The following is a 21,980-nucleotide window of genomic DNA, read 5'->3' as shown; positions in this document are numbered from 1 at the left end:
GCCTGAAAGCCCCCATCCCACCTTCCACAAGATACGGTAGGGACAGTAACAAACAGCAACAAAAGTTAACCCGAATCCCTACCTCGTCCACAATCGGGACCCAGGAAGCCGAGGAAGCAATGGCAGGTCCCAGAGACACAGTCCCCGTTCCCGTAGCAGTTGCTAGGGCAGTTATCCACTGATTCTGCGGGAAGGAGAAACAGAGACGACAAAAGAGTGTTTGAAGGAAAAGCAAAGGACATCAGTCATGGGAGTGGAGAACATTTGTTAAAAAAAGGTAGCGCAATTCAACAGCAAACTTCTAATGAGAATATATTTTGAAAACCGAAACAACACTGAACTCATTCTCCGCACCAGATGACGGAGCAGAAAGCATTCCTATATAAGGGTGACAGCAATTAAGTACAGTACACTAAATGCTAACCATTGTGGATTTCTCCATACAATTCCAGAGAAGAGAGAATTCTATGTGCCCAGTTTTGCAGGAACAGCAGGATCCCTTGCATTAAAACAAACCTGTGGGCACTATATGTGCCAAGACGTCCAAAATTGTCGTAGGAACATAGGAAGCTGACTTATACTGAGTCAGTCTATTTAGCCTGGCCTGGTGTTGGAAGTGAGAGCTGGACCATAAAGAAGACTGATTGCCACAGAATTGATGCTTTTGAATTCTGGTGCTGGAGGAGACTCTTGAGAGTCCCATGGACTGCAAGAAGATCAAACCTCTCCATTCTGAAGGAAACCATCCCTGAGTTCTCACTGGAAGGACAGATCGTGAAGCTGAGGCTCTAGTACTTTGGCCACCTCATGAGAAGAGAAGACTCCCTGGAAAAGACCCTGATGCTGGGAAAGATTGAGGGCACAAGGAGAAGGGGACAACAGAGGACAAGATGGTTGGACAGTGTTCTCGAAGCTACCAGCATGAGTTTGACCAAACTGCAGGAGGCAGTGGAAGACAGGAGTGCCTGGCGTGCTCTGGTCCGTGGGGTCACGAAGAGTCGGACATGACTAAACGACTAAACAACAACAACAACAAGAAGTGTTGTCTACACCAACTGGCAGCAGCTTTCCAGGGTTTCTTATAACTTGAGTCCATTGGTTTGGGTCCTACGCAGGAGAAAACAAGCTTCCTCCATCCTCTATGTGACATCCCTTTAGATATTGGACAATGGCCATCATATCTCCTCTCCAGTCTCCTCTTTTCCAGGCTAAACACACCCAGCGGCATCAACCGTTCCTCAGCAGGCTTGGTTTCCAGACCCTTGATCATCTTATAGCAATAAATGTAATTTTATTATATAACCCCTGCCCACCTGGCTGGGCTGCCCCAGCCACATCTTGGTTGCCCCCCTCTGCACACATTCTAGCTTGATAACATCCTTCTCAAATTGTGGTGCCCAGAATTGGACACAGTATAACGTGTGGTCTGACCAAGGCAGAATAGAGTGGAACTATTACTTCCCTTGATCTAGAAACAAACAAACAAACAACAACAACATCTTATTATTATAGCCCGCCCATCTGGCTGGGTTTCCCCTGTAACTCTGGGCAACTAAAACAGAATAAAACATTAAACATTAAAAACTTCCCTAAACAGGGCTGCCTTCAAATGTCTTCTAAAAGTAAGATAGTTGTTTATTTTTTTGACATCTGAAGGGAGGGCATTTCACAGGGCGGGCACCACTACCGAGAAGACCCTCTGCCTGGTTCCCTGTAACCTCACTTCTCACAGTGAGGGAACCGCCAGAAGGCCCTCGGAGCTGGACCTCAGTGTCCAGGCAAAATGATGGGGGTGGAGACGCTCCTTCAGGTCTACTGGGCTGAGGCTGTTTAGGGCTTTCAAGGTCAGCACCAACACTTTGAATTGTGCTCAGAAACGTACTGGGAGCCAATGTAGGTCTTTCAGGACCGGTGTTATATGGTCTCCCAGACACCAGTCTAGCTGCTGCATTCTGGATTATTTGCAGTTTCCGGGTCACCTTCAATGGTAGCCCCACATAGAGCGCATTGAACTATTCCAAGCGAGAGATAACTAGAGCATGTACCACTCTGGCGAGACAGTCTACGGGCAGGTAGGGTCTCAGCCTGCGTACCAGATGGAGCTGGCAGACAGCTGCCCTGGACACAGAATTGGCCTGCACCTCCATGGACAGCTGTGAGTCCAAAATGAACTCCAGACTGTGCACCTGGTCCTTCAGGCACACAGTTACCCCATTCAGGACCAGGGAGTCCTCCACACCTGGCCGCCCCCTGTCCCTCAAAAACAGTACTTCTGTCTTGTCAGAATTCAACCTCAATCTGTCAGCTGCCATCCATCCTCCAACCGCCTCCAGACACTAGCCTTTGGTTGATGCAGCCTAGAATAGCATCAGTTTGTTTTGCTGCTGCATCACTCTGTGGACTCATGTTAAGCTTGTGGTCCACCAAGACCCCCAGATCCTTTTCACGTGGACTGCTAGTAAACCAGGTGTCCCCCATCTTATATTTGTGCAGCTGGTTTCATGCCAGAGACATTCCCAGCCATCGGGGATTGGACCTGGGACTTTCATGCAAAGCAGATGCTGTCCCACTGAGCTGTATCCCTTCCCCTTAACAGATCAACAGATTAGGATACTTGCCTAATTGTTTATTTTCTTACAGTGCATTTATTTATTTTAGCGGATTCCGACTTCGGAGGACGTCAAAGTCAATTAACGGCAAAGAATCAAAAAGCTGTATCGAAATCAGAGACATCCAGCGCAACTCCGAGAAAGACGACATCTTGTAAAGCTGTGTAGTTATTTACATAATTCAAAATATCTATGTAGCAGAACTCCTGCTTCTTGCCTGAGCAGGCAGCATTAATTTATTCCGTATACGATGTAATACTTTTGCTAAATAACTCCAGAAAAACCAGAAACATACAGTCTTCAAACTGTGCCTAACACTTTGTTTTGCTTTAATGACAGCTCAAACTATTAGTGTTTACAATTTGCTTTTAATACAGGAAAAAAAACACATGGCTTATTAAACATAAACACACTTTTTTTTTTACCCGCGAAGAGAAAATAAAGATCATTTTGATGATTTATTCGTCGACATTTGCATGAAGACAGGTACGGCAGTGTGTGTGGCATTAGGCGAAATGATAAAATAGCATAGTTCGTTTGAGTCTATTGTTTCTGGTTCATGCAATGTGTGTCATATTAAAATAGGATGTAATTATATAGGAGCGGCCTTAACTTAGCTAGATCTCTGTGTGTGTCCCCCCACTGAAACAAGTTAGAAACAATGGAAGCAGCGAGGAAACAACTCCTCTCTTTTTAAGACCTTGATTCAGGTCTTTGCTGCAACTGAGCCATTTCATAAACCTCTCACAAAAATTAACCATTGAACTATCCAATAAATGAGGTCTTAGAAATATGAGCCTTTCTAGATGATGCACTGCTTACTGTGAGGCATTGGTCACTGTACTCTGAGGTAAAAGATATTCCTACTGGGCCCACAATAGAAAGTGTCCTTTCCTACTGCATCACGGTGTGGTACGCTGGTTTGACATCATCTGATAGGAAGTGCCTACGGAGGGTGGTGAATACAGCACAAGATATTATGGGCTGCCCCATGAATCTGCTGGAGGAAATAGCGGAAGAACGTTGCCTCAGGAGAGTGAGGAAAATTCTCAGGGATGATTCACACCCTGGCCGGCACTTTCTTGATCTCCTGCCCTTGGTCAGAAGATATAGAAGCACAATTAGTCGCACCAACAGGGTAAAGAACAGCTTCTATCCATGGGCTGTTAGGCCACTGAATGAAAAGATAACAACAGGGCAACTGACTTTTGGGTTTGGTGGGTGTGCGTCAGTAAACGAGGGGAATTAAGACTAAGAGAGCTGAGTGGGGGGTGCTCGTGTAATCTCACTGTGTACAAGTTGTTCAAGTGACAATAAAGTATCTCAATGGTGATGATTTCAAATTACTTCATCTCCAATAAAAGGAGAGGGGTATACGCTGCTCCAAAGAGAGGTCCAAACTTGTAAGACGAACCCTGCTGGGTTAGAACAAAGGCCACAAGGATCTAATTTGCCCAAGATCACAGGGATTTGAATCCAGCTTAGAATAATAGAATAGTGGAGTTGGAAGGGGAGCCAAGGGTCATCTAGTCCAACCCCCTGCAATGCAGGAATCTCAGCTAAAGCATCCATGGCAGAAGGCCGTCCAACCTCTGCTTAGAAACCTCCAAGGAAGGGGAGTCCATAACCTCCCAAGGGAGACCATTCCGCTGCCGAACAGCTCTTACTAGGTGTTAATCCAGCAGTTGTTGCTTTTCTCCTTTTTAAAGGACTGTCGGCTGAATAGAGCAGTGTGCATGGACACAAAAGCTTATACCAAGAACAAACTTACCGTATTTTTCGCTCCGTAAGACGCACTTTTTTCTTCCAAAAAAGTAAGGGGAAATGTCTGTGTGTCTTATGAAGCGAATGTGTGGTCCCTGCAGCTGAATTGCCCAGGGGCTAAAAGCAGATCATGCTTTTTTTTTTTTGGAAAGAGGAAAGTGGGTGTTGAAACAAAGCCGCTGATCGTTTGCCAATCGGGGAGATAAGGGAGGCTAGAGATAAAGGAGGCTGCCTGGGAGCGGGGAGGTAAAGGCAGCAAACTTGCAAAGGGGGGGGGAAACAGTAAGACTAAAGCAATAAGGAGAGAAATTAGAAGAAAAGGAGGAACAAAAAACTGCTCCAGCTAAGGAAAAGACACTAAGGCAAACAAGAGGGAAGGGAGTGTTGAAAGGAAGCAGCTGATCAGTGGGATCGGAAGAGATATAAGGGACACTAGCAGAGGCTGCCTGGGAGGGAGAAGGTAAAAGCCCATGGATCCTCAGTATTTTTGCATTGGGTCACCCCAAATTCACCATCAGATCACATGTCTGTGGCCACAGCATGAACCACAAAAATCATACATCCACTGTTTCGTTTAGAATAGTTTTCCTCCTCTAAAAACTAGGTGCATCTTATGGTCAGGTGCGTCTTATGGAGTGAAAAATATGGTGGTTGGTCTCTAAGGTGCTACTAGACATTATATATATATATATATATATATATATATATATATATATATATATATATACACACTGCGTCAGACCAACATGGCTATCTACCTGAATCTAGAGCACTTTGAGGCGCAACTTGCACAGGGCACATCTACGGGCACCACGCTGACTACTCCTGTCTCCTTAGCGACACACCTCTCAGGACATCCGTTCACGGCACTGTGGGAGCCTGTTTAGCCCCCCACGACCCACAATGCAGACCCCGGAGACAGCAGAGTCATGAAACACTTGCCAGCTGGCAAGCAGCAAGCCTGATATAGTGCGGCAAGCTTGTTAAAGCTGCCTTGCCCTGTCCTGCAATTACCCGTGTGAATTACTTTTTCTCTGGACAAAATGCAATTATATATATTAAAGAGATGGACAAATTGGCTGGTCTCCCAATAGATCTTCTCCTCTTCCCTCCCCCACCTCGCTTTCAGATTAATTATCCACCCTCTGGCGGGCTTGGGTGGGCCAGCAGAACAGCCAATGTTGCAATATTTCTTCCTTATTTATCTACTGGGTAGCATCATGTTTAATTACTAGGGGTCTCTCTCTCTCTCGGGCTAGAGGCCAAGGCAATGCCTTCCCAACACCAGGCCTTATTAGAGGCTTTGCTAATGAAAATGCATGTTAAAAGTTACATATTTTATAGCCTCTGTGCTTTGCTCGTGGCTCCCCGGGCATCGAGGAACGAACAAGCCGGCGCCAAGGAGAAACAAAACCAAAACAAACCCAAGCACTGCGAATTTAGCAGGGCAGCAGCTTGCATGCAGTTAGAACCAGCAGCACTTTCCACATTACGATGGAAGATTGGGGGAAATTATGGAAAACTGATTTAAAATTTAAAGAAAATTTAAAGGGTTGGTTTCTATAGGGAGAGGAGGTCCTTGAGTTACTGCAGTCTCGAGCCATAGGTCAAAACCAGCACTTTGAACTGGGCCTGGAAACTAAGTATTGGCATTATACGCTCAAGCCAACTTGCCCTGGTGAGCAACCTGGCTGCTCAATTCTGCACCAGCTGAAGTTTCAGAACCATTTCAGAGGAAGCCCCACATATAACATGTTGCAGTAATCTAGCCTAGAGGTTACCGGAGCATACAGCATTGTTTTTGACTGTTGGTTTGTTTTGTTTTGTTTTCCCTCTTTGCTTAAAAAAAAATAGTATCTGTAATTCTACATATTTTGGTCTTCCTCGTGAACACAGAGATCCCTCTCTAATTCCTTTGTGGCTAAGGCTGTGTGCACCTCACCCCTTACTCCTGGGTCCATTATGCTCCCACTACTAGTGTCTGAAGCCAAGCGGATTTGCTTTTCAAGTCACAGTCCATAGGTACCCTGCAGCTTCCTGAGAAACAATGCTGTTTGATGTGCTTACCCTCAAGCCAGCTTCCAAACGTTTAAGCTGTGGTTCAGCTGAGGTGTGTACAGTTCAGGCAACTGTTGCACATGCTCAGATGATGGTTTCAGTGAACCGAGGTTTGGAGGGGGGGAAACAATGCATGTCGGGGTGAAGACACCCACACCCTCTCTCAGGTGTGAAAAGCAACATAAAAAAGCAAATTGGGACACAGCTGGGGGGAAGGGGGGGAAAGAGGGGGGACGACCTCACTGCCTTTCAAGCCGCTAATGGGTACATAGCAAAAGTTCTGGCTCTACAGATATTGGGACTCATCACCCGAGTTCTCTATTAAGGTGTTAAGACAATACATTGCAGAAGGATAAGGTGATTTTTGGTTTAAGTTAATTACGTGTTGAAATAAATTCAGACAAGACTCAAATTTTGGTTTGGTTTTTGGCAGATTTTAGGCCACAACTTTATTGATTGCAGAAAGTGACTGGTTGCATAGGCTCTGGTTCGACTAGCTCCCTGCCATGCAGGTAGCGCTGACCCAGGGTTCCAGCATAGGTCAGCCTAGGGTGAACACCTGGATAAGCAGAAAGCTGGGAGCAGGCTATCGCCACCCAAATGCCCCCCTGGACTCAGGCACGGGCACAACCCCCTCACAGGGGTTGACCAAACCATTGAGTCCCTGGATTCCTTTAACGGAATAGCCTTCACATAGGGATGGTGAGAGCGTTCTCCCATCCCTATCACCTGAACCAGAGCCTATCCGCAACCTTACAAGTTGTGACAATTTGTTATGCGGCAGGCGAAACCCAAATGGCAACAGCCAATCAGCCAAGTAGGGAAAATTCCTGCCGTGCCCCTGTCCCAATGGCAGACAACACACAATGGCATAGCAAGGTCAAGCGCAAAGCCCTAAAAGTAGGGAGAGGTGGGCGGGTGTTCTGAATGCACGCGCCGAAAGAGGAAGCTCTGGGTCACGTCCATAGGCATAAATAGGTCCCTCGAACCGTTTGGACTGCGTCCCATTGGCCTGATTGAACCCTGCATCAAGGGACCTACCAATCGGGTGTTGTGGCTATCCAAACGTACCCACCCACAACACAGGGTTAGGTTGCCAGGTCCACCGCAACACGTGCCCTATTTAAGGGAGGACCCGATTTATCATCTAAATAATTTGGAAGACACATTTTTGCTGTTCTATTCAAACGATGTGCAACCATACCAATGCAAATTGAGTGGGGTGGAATCCACAATTAATCAACTGCACGACAAACCAGTTTTGAGATATATATACAGTTGTACCTGGGGTTAAGTACTTAATTCATTCTGGAGGTCCGTTCTTAACCTGAAACTGTTCTTAACCTGAAGCACCACTTTAGCTAACGGGACCTCCCGCTGCCGGAGCACGATTTCTGTTCTCATCCTGAAGCAAAGTTCTTAACGCGAGGTAATATTTCTGGGTTAGCGGAGTCTGTAACCTGAAGCGTATGTAACCTGAAGCGTATGTAACCCAAGGTACCACTGTATTCTATCTATCATCTATCTAATAAATACATTTGGAGGCCTCAGCACTGACTAGTTTTGCCTCCCTGCACATCTGTCACAAATCAGCTCATGCACGTATTGCCCAACTTGTCCGAATGATGGAAAGTTAGCTCGCTGCCACCACCCGACAGATAATGTGGCGAAACACAGTTAATACTGATTGATGAAGGCAAGGGAAGCCCAGCAAATGAATGATAATTTTTCGGGAATCACGAGGCCACGTCCTCAAAATTCTTGCTCTGTCTTATTCCTTCTCCGTACCTTCTAATGTTGGTCATTTATCACCCATGTCAGTAAGCTGGTTGGTGTAGAGACCCCTCGCCAAGCAGAATGCTTCGCCTACGCTTCTGCAGACTCAAAGACACGGTTCTCCGAGTGTAGGCTCAAAAATGTGGGCAATTAGAAAAAGGACTTAATAATAATAATAATCATAATAATAAATTTTATTTATATCCCGCCCTCCCCAGCCGAAGCCAGGCTCAGGGCGGCTAACAACAATAAAACAGTACAAAAGTACAGCACAAACAACACTCTAAAATCATTCATTATAAAATTAATTAAATTCAAGCCACTGGCCACCATTGTGCCAGAGCTCCACGAAGATTGCCGAGGGAGGGAGTCAGGCTGTGCCCTGGCCAAAGGCCTGGCGGAACAGCTCTGTCTTGCAGGCCCTGCGGAAAGATGTCAAGTCCCGCAGGGCCCTAGTCTCTTGTGACAGAGTCTTCCACCAGGTTGGAGCCGCAGCCGAAAAAGCCCTGGCTCTGGTTGAGGCCAGCCTAACTTCTCTGTGGCCTGGGACCTTCAAGATGTTTTTATTTGAAGACCGTAAGTTCCTCTGTGGGGCATACCAGGAGAGGTGGTCCCGTAGGTACGAGGGTCCTAGGCCGTATAGGGCTTTAAAGGTTAAAACCAGCACCTTAAACCTGATCCTGTACTCCACCGGGAGCCAGTGCAGCTGGTATAGCACCGGGTGAATGTGATCCCGCAGCGAAGACCCCGTAAGGAGTCTCGCTGCAGCATTCTGCACCCGCTGGAGTTTCTGGACTTGATGCTTGTCCCAAATTTGCACACTTTGACCATTGCTGCTGTGTTTTTTTCTGGTATTGGCTGAACTTTCTTCTTGGGCCTAAGTGCAGCTGGTGTGCAGTTTCTGCACATGCCACAGAGCAGCCTTTCTCAACCTGTGGTTCCCCAGATGTTGCTGGACTACAACTCCCATCAACCCTAGCTAGCAAGGCCAGAGCTCAGGGGTGGTGGGAGTTGTAGTCCAACAACATTTGGGGACCTACAGGTTGAGAACCGCTGCCGTAGAGCGAAGTGAGAGGCAGGTGGGGCTCGTCAACCTGGGAAGGAATCTAGAAGAAGGAAAACTCAAGCTCAAAACCTCCACTGCCTTGCAGGGTATCTTCAGGAGAAGAAAATGCTAAGGAATAAGTCCTACACAAATCTGGAGTCCCTGAGATGGCACCTTGCACACCTCCTTCCAGCAACTCCTGCAGCCTAGCTGGTGCCAAACGTCTTGCTCTTCTTTCCTTTGGCCCACACCAGCGAGGCCGAGAGAGGGGTCTTGTATTCTGGGCAGCCGAAGACCTCCATACACACTGCTCAGCTTTGTGCCTCAGAGGGAGGTCACCGTAGTGCTGCTAATGCAGCGGTTTTGACTTCACCCCCGGAGGCGCACTCCATTGTCTCTCAGGGCAGATGGATGCCAACAACGTCTTCACAGAGCACAGCTATTAAACTACAGAATTGTCTACTGCAAGATATAATGGTCGGCACCAACGCAGATACAGTGGTACCTCGGTTTTTGAACGTATTCCACTCCGGAAGACCGCTTGGCTTCCGAAACGTCTGAAAATTCAACACGGAAAACTCAATATGGAAGCCGCATGGTATGTTAGACTTCTGAGGTGTGTTCAAAAACCGAAACATTTACTTCCGGGTTTACGGCGTTTGAAGACCGAAATGTTCGTCAACGGAGACATTCGAAAACTGAGGTACCACTGTAGTTTAAAAATGGGCGGGGGACAAGAATATTATTGGCACAAAAATGGAAAGAAGAAGAATTACCAACAAAAGAAGAATGGAGGATGAAGTTGATGGACTACGCAGAATTACATAAATTAACAGGAAGGATTCGAAACCGGCGGGTTCAGAGATTCTTAGAAGACTGGAGTAAATATATGGACTATTTGAAAAGTAACTGTGATGAACAGATTACGCTAGTAGGACTGCAAGAAGTTTTGTAAGGTGGATTATTTGAAATATTGCAATAAAGACGATGAAGAGAACTATTAGTTAAGGATAATTATATGTAATACAGAAAGTAAGAAATGCAGAATAAGTGATAAAAACGGAAAATCATCAGAGGTGTTGATGGAAGCCCAAAATATTGTATAAGATGAGAAGTTACCATATTTTTCGCTCTATAAGACACACCAGACAACAAGACACACCTAGTTTTTGGAGGAGGAGAACAAGAAAAAATATATTCGGAATCTCAGTAGCCAGAACAGCAAGAGGGATCGCTGCGCAGTGAAAGCAGCGATCCCTCTTGCTGTTCTGGCTTCTGGGATAGCTGCGCAGCCTGCATTTACTCCATAAGACACACACACATTTCCCCTTACTTTGTAGGAGGGAAAAAGTGAGTCTTATAGAGCAAAAAATACGGTATATTGTATGACTGTTGGAACTGATATGTTAAAAAATAAAATAAAAATGATTATAAAAAATGAAATAAAAATGGGCGGGGGACATTTAGGGAAATTCATGGAAGATGAATTAGTCATGGTGACTGTATTACCTCTGCTAACAGGCACACTCTGCCTCTGAAAGCCATTTTCTGGGAATCACAACCAGGAGAATGTCACTGGACTTGTGTCCCGCTTGCAGGCTTCCCATAGGCATTGGTTTCCCACTGTGAGAAAAGAAGGCCGTAGCAGATAGGCCTTTAGTCAGATCCAGCAGGACTCGTCTTATGTTCACCAGCGAGAACATGTGCCTCAGGATCACAGAGGTGGGAAACGACACAAAGGGAATCAAAGGAGCTGAAAGGGGGCAGGTAACTGTGCATGCTTCAGTTCAGTTTCAGAAATCTACCTAGTTAAACTGGGATTCAGGAGTGGCGTGGTGCCGGGCAGAGGAACAATGAAGGAGAAGAACCAAAGGAACCCACTCATCGCTGCTCTGAATGTCAGGCGCCTGGGGACAAGCGAAGAAAGCTTGCCACTTTTTCAAGCTCTGCTTGTGAGGTTACAAAGACATTTGGCTAGCTGTTGTTGGGGGAAAGGAGGCTAGACTAGTTTGGCCTTGGTTTGATTTCCTAACGCCAAAAGGTATATGCTGCCCACGCTTGCTTGAGACGGGGGAAGAAAGGAAAGGAAAATAGCAGGCTGTGGTTAATTCCCCTTTTTGTTTCTAGGTTTTGCCCTGCCCTCCCCAAAGTCGGGATATTTTTAAACCAATGTTTTGCTGCGCTAAAACATAGGCACTCTCTTCTCGCCAGTTTGCCCCAGGGACTGAATGTTAAGCCTACTAAAGGGTTTCTGTGCATATATATATATTCTATCCCTCTCCTTTAAACTCATACACTTGCAGAAGGCTAGAGGAAACAACAATTATGCAACCTCTGGAGTTCGAGTCACAGGCCCTTTCGTTTGTAAGCAGGATGCTGTTTTATGTTCAGTATATTACAATCCCTGGTTTTCTAGCTGGGGGCAAGGCCAGCGCTGGCTTTTGAGTTTTGCTGCGAATGATAAGTTGAAGGCCATTTTAGAAACAAGGGACAAATCATGTTCCCGAGTGCGTATTAAACTTGGAAGGCCACAGAGGTGGGTGGAAACAGCAGCAGGAGCCTGGCTCCTTCAAGGATATTCCTGCTGCTTCCCCTCTTGACTTTTCAGCTTTCTTTCATTTTCTCCCCCCCCCCCCCGAAAGATGCCTTTAGCCTTTTTACCTGCGAAGCTATCAGGAAACACAAGCAGGCGGTATTCAAATGAGAAACTGAAAGCAAGAGCGAGTGTTTCCCTGTCTTCCTCCTATTGCTGTGGCCAATGACTGCAAGCGCTCTAGGACTTTTGTTGTTTAGTCATTTAGTCGTGTCCGATTCTTTGTGACCCCATGGACCAGAGCATGCCAGGCACTCCTGTCTTCCACTGCCTCCTGCAGTTTGGTCAAACTCATGCTGGCAGCTTCGAGAACCCTGTCCATCCATCTCGTCCTCTGTCGTCCTCTTCTCCTTGTGCCCTCCATCTTTCCCAACATCAGGGTCTTTTCCAGAGAGTCTTCTCTTCTCATGAGGTGGCCAAAGTATTGGAGTCTCAGCTTCAGGATCTGTCCTTCCAGTGAGCACTCAGGGCTGATTTCCTTCAGAATGGAGAGGTTTGACCATCCTGCAGTCCATGGGACTCTCAAGAGTCTTCTCCAGCACCACCATTCAAAAACATCAATTCTTCAGCAATCAGCCTTCTTGATGGTCCAGCTCTCACTTCCATACATCACTACTGGGAAAACCATAGCTTTAACTATACAGACCTTTGTTGGCAAGGTGATGTCTCTGCTTTTAAAGTGCTGTCTAGGTTTGTCTTTGCTTTTCTTCTAGGACTTTAGCAGTTCTTTAAATCAGAGTTTTCCAAATTGTGCATCGCGACACATTAGTGCATCCACTGTAGTGTGCGAGTGTGTCGTGCGAATGCCCCCTGTGCTCTTCCCGGGGCTGGAAAGGGGTTAGTTTAACCTCTGGTTTGCTAATAAAAGTGAATTACTGTGTCATGAAAATGATGCGTGTCTAAAAAAGCATCTCACCAACATGAAAGGTTTGGAAAGCTCCGCTTTTAAATATTACTAAAATTAAAGTGGAATTGAAATAATGCCAATGGAAAACACACTAGATTTCTTATATCAAGGCTGCTGATGCAAACCAGCAATGCATACCCACTCCTACCACACAGGAAACTTCCGGAGACCTAATGAATGTTTCTAACTAAATATAGGCCTGCAATGATGGTACGGTCTAAATTTATTTATTTCATAAAATTGACAGACTGCTTGAGCGTAAGAAACCTCAAAGCGGTTTAACAAGAAGACCGAAACAGTAAAATGATTAGTAATGGCAGATCAAGTTGATGGATTATGCGTAAATGGCAAAAATGACTAGAAGAATCAGAAATCAGGAAGGCCAGAATTTTAATAAAGAATGGGGGAAATCTATAATTTATCTTAAAAACCATTGTCAACAGTTAAAATTGTTAGAAGGATTGGAATAACACTTTTAGCTTAATGGTGAATTTTGGATATAACGGAGATGCGCTGATGAAATTGACGAAAGAGAGGACGTTAAAATTTAATATATTAAATTAAATTACTTAAATGAAAATTAGGTTGGAAGGATGTGCTGAAACAATGATTTGAACTAGAATACAAAATTGGGAGGTGTGAGGAGGTCAAGGAAAGAAGTAAAGGAAAAAAGTCATATAAAGGTTTAATATTTTTTTCTTTTTTCTTTCTTTCCTCTTTTTTTTATTAAGAGAATGTATCTTTATTCTTTTTTGTTTATCTGTTGTTGTTGTTGTATTTTTTTTCTCCTTCTTCTTTGTATTTGGTATTGTTCTTGCTTTTTTTGTAACTTTTAAAATTTGGAATAAATATTATATAAAATAATAATAATAAAATATATAACGGAGATGCAAAAGATTTGGATTATTATAAAAGATACAGGAGGAAATGAATAACAATAGCTTTTGGTTTTCAAACATTTTGGAAGTTGAATGGACTTCCGGAACAGATTCCGTTCGACATCCAAGGTACAACTGTATATATATATATATATATATATGTAGGTTTTGGTGTCCTCGGGTGTCTTCCCGTGTAAAAGTTGGGGTGTCTAGGCGACGTTTCGACGAGGTCTCACTCGTCATCTTCAGGCTGGTGCTTTCGGCTTCTTGTTACTGGAACAGAGCAGGATCTCAGTGTTTGAGTTCCTATAAATACTGTTGAGGGGGTGTGGTGTATAGCCTCCAATGTTCTGGGCAGAGAGGAAGTTCCCAGGCTAGTGTGCCTTTTCTTCTTTTGTTCCTTAATTACTTGAGGGATATCTTGAGTGATTTCTTGAGTGATATCCTGAGTACCACTTAGGTGGGTCATTAGGTGTGGATTAGTTGCTAAAGTCTTTGTGTCTTGACCTCTTGAACTTTGTGAAGATAAATTTTACAGATAAAATTAGCAAAATCCTCCATAAACACAATATCAAAACAGCCTTTTGCACCAACCAAAAAATAGCCAATATCCTCAGAAACCCCAAGGACAAAATCCAGTTGGAAAACCAAGGGATCTATGAAATACCCTGCAAAGTCTGCCCAGCCACGTACATTGGACAAACAAACAGACGAATAAATGCACGTATCGCAGAACACAAGAATGCCGTCAAAAAAGAAGAAAAAACTTCCTCTCTTTTCCAACACATGAAAGAAACAGGACACGAAATTAATTTTGCAGATTCCAAATTGCTCTTTAACATGGAACATCACCACAAGAGAATAATCATGGAAGCCATCGAGATAGAGAAACACCCTCACAACATGAACAAGCGTGACGACACATCCCGCTTGCCAGACATCTGGAAATTAGCCCTCCCCACAAAAACTGACACCAGATCCAGAGGCACACAGAACGCCATCACCAATCAACCACACCAGACCCAAACCCAGACCCTCTCCACAGATAAATTACAGACACCATCCAGTAGCCAAACCATGGTGGCACCTCCGGATGCTGCACCCACCTGCAATCCCTACACAGATCTGGCTGACACAGGCCACAAAACCACAGCTCGCCCCTATACACGAAGCCAAGCCAGAGCACAACTAAGTGCAATACAGCCATCTTCTCAGAAAAACTCTTCACAAAGTTCAAGAGGTCAAGACACAAAGACTTTAGCAACTAATCCACACCTAATGACCCACCTAAGTGGTACTCAGGATATCACTCAAGAAATCACTCAAGATATCCCTCAAGTAATTAAGGAACAAAAGAAGAAAAGGCACACTAGCCTGGGAACTTCCTCTCTGCCCAGAACATTGGAGGCTATACACCACACCCCCTCAACAGTATTTATAGGAACTCAAACACTGAGATCCTGCTCTGTTCCAGTAACAAGAAGCCGAAAGCACCAGCCTGAAGATGACGAGTGAGACCTCGTCGAAACGTCGCCTAGACACCCCAACTTTTACACGGGAAGACACCCGAGGACACCAAAACCTACATTCCTGTACCCGTGAAAATCTACGAAAGCATATATATATATATATATATATATATATATATATATATATATGGAGAGAGAGAGAAATTTCCTTATGTTTGGATTTTTGCAATGAAAGCCGTCCTTTGAATGAGGTAGGTCAAGTCACGGTATTTTCATCCGCACCCACCCACTTCGCGAAAAAATCTGGTTAGCAGTCAAAAAGTGTTAGCTTTTTAACAGCTTCATACGCAGGGATATGCTCAATTGCACACTCATGTAGGCAAGCCCTTCGCTTTTATGGGTACGAGTTAAGAGCAAGTCTTGGGGAAAACTGCCGTTCTTAAGAAGCCCCATTGTTTGGGGCCCATAAAGATTTTATATCTGCGTGCCAAAATATACAAACAGTTCGGTACTCCGAAAGAAATCCCCTGCACCCGCTAATTTATACTCTACACTGTTAGGGCTTACATGGAAATACGAGCCAGGCAGTTCTATAATGTGAAACAGGAACAAAACATGCTTTGCTTACATTATCCGAGGGTCCAAGAACATTATACACCTAACAGAGAGTGCTCAGTCTTATAGAAAGGGCAGAAACTCAAACCATACTGACTCGGGTTTCCAGGTTCGCTGGGGCAGGTTCCTCCGGTAACAACTGCGGCTAACACTGTAAGCCTTGTCGCAAAGGTTGAATTCGGGTCTTTGGAGAAATGTAATAGCAACAACCCTCCCCCCCCCCAAAAAAATGCATGTGAATTAAGTTTTAAATTATGTAAACCTTTCCTTGACCCCGAAGCTAAAGTAATTATGCCAGTCAATGAAACTTTTGTAGAAACTCTTAGATCAAGAGAAGTTACCTAGCTGAAATGCTGAGCGAATTGACAAGCTGTGGTTGAAAGGGAGTGGCCGTGAGGAAACGAGGCCTGGTGGAACAATGTACACACATTGGGTATATATATGTGTATATATTTAATGGGAAAAGAAGAAAAATAGAAGTAAATTTGATGCTACCCGTTTTCAATAGCGCATGAGACCAAAGGAAAACAATCCTCCTTATGCAACAACTGGCAAACTAATATCAGTGTACTGGAAGAAGCAAAGACCACCAGTGTTGAAGCAATGATTCTTCAACATCAACTTTGTTGGACTGGTCATGTTGTGTGGATGCCTGATGATCGTCTTCCAAAGCAACTGCTCTATTCCGAACTTAAAAATGGTAAGCACAATACTGGTGGCCAACAAAAGAGGTTTAAAGAATGTCTCAAGGCAAATCTAAAAAAATGTAGTATAAACACCAACAATTGGGAAACACTGGCCTGCGAGCGCTCCAGTTGGAGAACAGCCTTTACCAAAGGTGTCATGGGCTTTGAAGACACTCGAACTCAGGACGCAAGGGGGAAATGTGCTAAGAGGAAGGCATGCTTGGTAAATCCACACCGTGATCAACTCCCGCTAGGAAACCAATGTCCCCACTGTGGAAGGATGTGTGGATCCAGAATTGGCCTCCACAGTCACTTACGGACTCATTGTTAAAACGGTGTTTATGGAAGACCATCTAACTCGGCTATGAGTGATCGCCAAAGAAGAAGAAGAAGAAGAAGAAGAAGAAGAAGAAGAAGAAGAAGAAGAAGAAGAGCAGCTTTGGTATTCTTATGGTGCTAATAATAATAATAATAATAATAATAATAATAATAATAATAACCTGCTATTTTTCTAGAAAAAGAGATACCAGAACTCATTATGAACATCTCCCTTACTGTCTTATAATGGCAATTGTGCCCACCTGAGAGGTGCTGGAACTGAGTTCTGGTGAGTTCTGACTGGAAAAAGTCCTGATGGTGATAATAATAATTTACACACATATCTTACAGGGCACACTTGTTTTTCACATTTAAAGCCAAACCTGCCTAATCCACACTTTTTGAAACAGTACACAAATATCTTTTAAAATTTGCTCTTCTCCGAATGTTGCAATGTCGTTCCCCAGCCAAATGACAGGCACAAAAACGCAGAGATAAAAGTGTGCATGAAATTGCACATCTTACTGAAAATAACATTAAAATGCATTATATATGGGGAAATTGCTTCCCCGCCCTCCCCCCAAAAAACCACCTTTCAAAACCTGATTTTGGAAATGTGAAGAAAAGAACTGAAGATTGGAAAGATTCACCTATCGCTAACACCCCTCCTTATCCCAGAGCAGGCAAAGTTGGTCTTGATAACACTCCACAAATCCCTGGTTGCCTAACCTTCCCAGAGCTCTTTGCTTGGAGCAAAGCCTAGACTTGCTGACTCAAGAGCCTTCTTGCGGTATAATAATCCATTTATCCTTCATCTAACTACTCGGAGCTAAGATCAACAGGATGCATGAAAGAATGCAAGTAAGAAGGAAAACACATGAGAAGCATTGGGGCTGGGGAGGAGGGGGCTGGGAGACGGGATTTCTGGGTTTTGACAGAACTGCAGGATGACATAGAAGCATTAGTTTAGCTTAGAACTGAGCAGGACTTTCGTCACCAGTCTACCTTGAGTGGCGTCTCCTCTGGAAAGGAGAATAATAATAATAATAATAATAATAATAATAATAATAATAATAATAATAATTTATACCCCACCCATCTAGCCACTCTGGGCAGCTTCCAACCAAATATTAAAAACAATACAGTGTCAGACATTAAAAACTTCCCTAAACAGGGCCGTCTTTTAAAAGTAAAATAGTTGTTTATTGCCTTGACATCTGGTGGGAGGGCGTTCCACAGGGCAGGCGCCACTACTGAGAAGGCCCTCTGCCTGGTTCCCTGTAACCATACTTATCGCAATGAGGGAACCGCCAGAAGGCCCTCGGCGCTGGATCTCAGCGTCCGGGCAGAACGATGGGGGTGGAAACGCTCCTTCAGGTATACAGGACCGAGGCTTTCAAGGTCAGCACCGGCACTTTGAATTGTGCTCGGAAACGTACTGGGAGCCAATCAAGATCTTTCAGGACTGGTGTTATATGATCTTGGTGGCCACTCCCAGTGACCACTCCAGCTGCCGCATTCTGGATTAATTACAGTTTCCGAGTCACCTTCAAAGGTAGCCTCACGTAGAGTGCATTGCAGCAGTCCAAGCAGGAGATAACTAGCATGCACTACTCTGGCAAGACAGTCTGCGGGCAGGTAGGGTCTCAGCCTGCATACCAGATGGAGCTGGTAAACTGCTGCCCTGGACACAGAATAAGAGGTGCAGATGAATGATCAGTGATCTGAGATGTTAGGAAGCCAGTGTGGTGTCGGGTTGAAGTGTTGGACTAGGGTTCAAATCCCCACTCAGCCATGACCTTGGGCCAGTCACCGACTCTCAGCCTAAACTACCTCAGAAGGTTGCCATGGGATGGGTTTACTGGTAGATTCTATAAAGAGATGGAGTCAGCTGTGTTGAAACCACTGCAAGAGGTAATGAATAATATCCTTAAAGAGAGAGAAATCCCAGAGACATGGAGGGAGGCATTAATCACACTAATCCCCAAACAGGACTCAGACTTACAACTGATTAAGAATTACAGACCGATCTCCCTATTGAATATCGATTATAAAATTTTTGCAGGAATTCTGGCAAGGAGACTAAAAGAGGTTCTGGTAGAAAGAATAAATACAGATCAAGCGGGCTTTCTGCCGGGTAGGTAGATGAAGGACAACATAAGAAATATCGTAAACATTATAGAATACCTAACGGACAGGTGTGATAAACAAGGTCTGCTGCTATTCGTGGACGCTGAAAAAGCGTTCGACAATATAATTTGGGACTTCTTATTAAAACAACTGGAATACATGGAAGTGGGTACCGAATTTTACAACGGGATAAAGGCAATCTATTCGGACCAAAAGGCAAGACTAATTATAAACAACGAGGAGACAGCAGAAATAACAATAACAAAGGGAACAAGACAGGGATGTCCATTGTCCCCACTGCTATTCATAATGGTGTTAGAAGTTCTACTAAATTCAATAAGAGAAAACAAAGGTATAAAGGGTGTTACAGTTGGGCGAAACGAGTACAAAATCAAGGCATTCGCGGACGATCTGGTTGTTACAATGGAAGACCCAAATGATTCACTAAAAGAGGTACTTGCAGAATTTGATCAATTTGGGAAGGTGGCAGGCTTTAAACTAAATAAAAGAAAAACAAAAATGATAGTCAAGAATATGTACACGGATGAAGTAGAGAAGTTGCAAAGAGAAACGGAAATAGAGGTGACCAGGAAGGTAAAATATCTAGGAATCTGGGTAACGCCAAAAAATATAGACCTATTTAAAAACAACTACGAAACAGTATGGAAGGGAGTCAAGAAAGATATTGAAACATGGGGCAGGCTTAAACTGTCATTTTGGGGCAGAATAGCCACAATTAAGATGTCCGTGCTCCCAAAAGTACTGTTTCTATTCCAGAATATCCCCGTGATTAAAGGCATGAAGGTATTCAAGGACTGGCAGAGGGTGATTTCAAAATTTGTCTGGCAGGGCAAAAAACCGAGAATAAAATACAAATTGTTAACAGATGCGAAGGAAAGGGGCGGTTTTGCCCTGCCAGACCTGAAATTATACTACGAGGCGTCATGCCTATGCTGGGTGAAAACATGGATAAAACTGGAAGATAGGGAAGTGCTAGATCTAGAGGGACATGACAACCGGTCCGGGTGGCATGCCTATTTATGGCACGGCCGCAGGAAAACACATAAAGAATTCGGAAATCATATTTTCAAGGGCCCATTGATTGAGGTATGGGAGAGGTATAAAGACATGCTAGAGCCCAAAACACCGCATTGGCTGTCGCCACTAGAAGTTATGAGTGTTAAAAAAACAAATATGAGGGCTAACTGGGCTACTTATGAACAACTATTAATGAAAGAGGAAGGAAAGTGGAAAATGAAGCCGTATGACCAGGTTAAAGAACAAGTTTACGATTGGTTGCACTACCTGCAGATAAATAACATGTTTAAGAAAGATAACAAAGAAAAAGGATATATCGATAAACCCTCTAGATTCCAGATTGAGACACTTAATAATAATTACAAAACCCTATCTAAAACATATAGCCTGTTACTAGACTGGAACTTAATAGACGAAGAAGTCAAGCCGGCAATGGTACACTGGGCTAGAGACCTTGGCCATAACATTTATTTTGAAGAATGGGAAAAACTTTGGAAACAACATATTAAGTTTACGGCTTGCGTGACACTGAAGGAGAACCTAATGAAAATGTTTTACCGCTGGTACCTGACCCCTGCAAAATTAGCTAAAATGTATGGTTCCTGCAATAAGTGTTGGAAGTGTAAGATATGGGAGGGGTCTTTCTACCACATGTGGTGGGATTGCCAAAAGGTTAAAGAGTTCTGGGAGAGTGTGTATAACGAACTGAAAAAAATTTTAAGATACACCTTTGTTAAAAAACCCGAGGCCTTCTTGCTGGGCCTACTAGGGAAGGAGATAAAAAAGAAAGACCACAAGCTGTTCCAGTATGCAACAACGGCGGCAAGAGTCCTATTGGCTCAAAGTTGGAAATCAGAAGGTCTGCCGACGATTGAGGAATGGAGAGCAAAATTGCTAGAATATGTGGAGATGGACAAAATGACAGGGAAAATCAGATACTTAAAAGATCAGAGGTTTATCAAGGACTGGGAAAGTTTTACGAACTATCTGGAAAATTTAAGTGAGGGCCAAATAACATTGGTGGGTTTTAAGGGAGTTCTGTAAAGAGTAAAGGGTACTGTCGAAAGAGAAATGGTAGAATCAAAATGTTTAATGACATTACAAACTAACAAATGCGAAATCTTATAAAGAGGTCAGTACGGATGATTTGAGGAAAGGTTGAAGGAAGCCATATTTAAAATCTGTGAAAATGAGAATTTAATTTTGTGTATTATGTTTCTGTATCTTTTATTTTGAAAATCAATAAAAAGCATGTGGAAAAAAAAAAACAGAAGGTTGCCATGGGGATGAAATGACGAAGGGGAAAACAATGTAGGCCACCCCAAGCTCCTTGGAGAAAATGGTGGGATACAAATGCAACGAGATAAATCAAATCAAGAGAAAGTGAAATGTGCAAGGATCATGAAGAGAATGTGATGGATTCCTCATGGGGTAACTACAGAAGAATGTCTCCAGAAGGACTCTGTGGAGACTCTGGGCAGGATCCAGCAAACTCATTCTGTCAGCATCAAGATTTCCACTTGCTGTCAGTTTTTCAAATTGACAGATGTTGTTGTTTAGTCGTTTAGTCGTGTCCGACTCTTTGTGACCCCATGGACCAGAGCACGCCAGGCACTCCTGTCCTCCACTGTCTCCCGCAGTTTGGTCAGACTCATGTTTGTAGCTTTGAGAACACTGTTCAACCATCTCATCCTCTGTCGTCCCCTTCTCCTTGTGCCCTCCATCTTTGCCAACATCAGGGTCTTTTCCCCTTCATAGATCACTGCCTTGCCGTGGCGAAGGGGCTTGAATAACTCAGAGAAGCTATGAGCTATGCTGTGCAGGGTCACCCAAGATGGACAGGTCATAGTGGAGAGTTTTGACCAAAAGTGATCCACCTGGAGCAGGAACCGGCAAGCCACTCCAGTATCCCTGCCAAGAAAACTCCATGGACAAAGACAACAGGCATATAAATTGACAGATATAATAAGACAAAAACCAAAAAGTGAATTGAAAAACGAATGGAAGGAAATCAGCCCTGAGTGCTCACTGGAAGGACAGATCCTGAAGCTGAGGCTCCAGTACTTTGGCCACCTCATGAGAAGAGAAGACTCC

At 44.1% G+C, this 21,980-nt stretch overlaps 1 protein-coding gene across 11 annotated transcripts in view; it reads right to left on the bottom strand.

The window, feature by feature from the left end:
- The window catches only part of TENM4 (teneurin transmembrane protein 4), a 628,724-nt gene that overhangs the window by 147,265 nt on the left and 459,479 nt on the right, over window positions 1-21,980 (bottom strand). For all 11 annotated transcript variants that reach the window (XM_081909492.1, XM_081909496.1, XM_081909502.1 and 8 more), the window contains one exon: window positions 83-184. In XM_081909492.1, coding sequence (XP_081765618.1) covers window positions 83-184 — 102 coding nt within the window. The remainder of the gene's footprint in view (window positions 1-82; window positions 185-21,980) is intronic.

This window comes from Podarcis melisellensis (assembly GCF_964234715.1).
Source record: "Podarcis melisellensis genome assembly, chromosome: 4".
Taxonomy (NCBI): domain Eukaryota; kingdom Metazoa; phylum Chordata; class Lepidosauria; order Squamata; family Lacertidae; genus Podarcis; species Podarcis melisellensis.
This window is presented reverse-complemented; position numbering and strand designations above follow the sequence as displayed.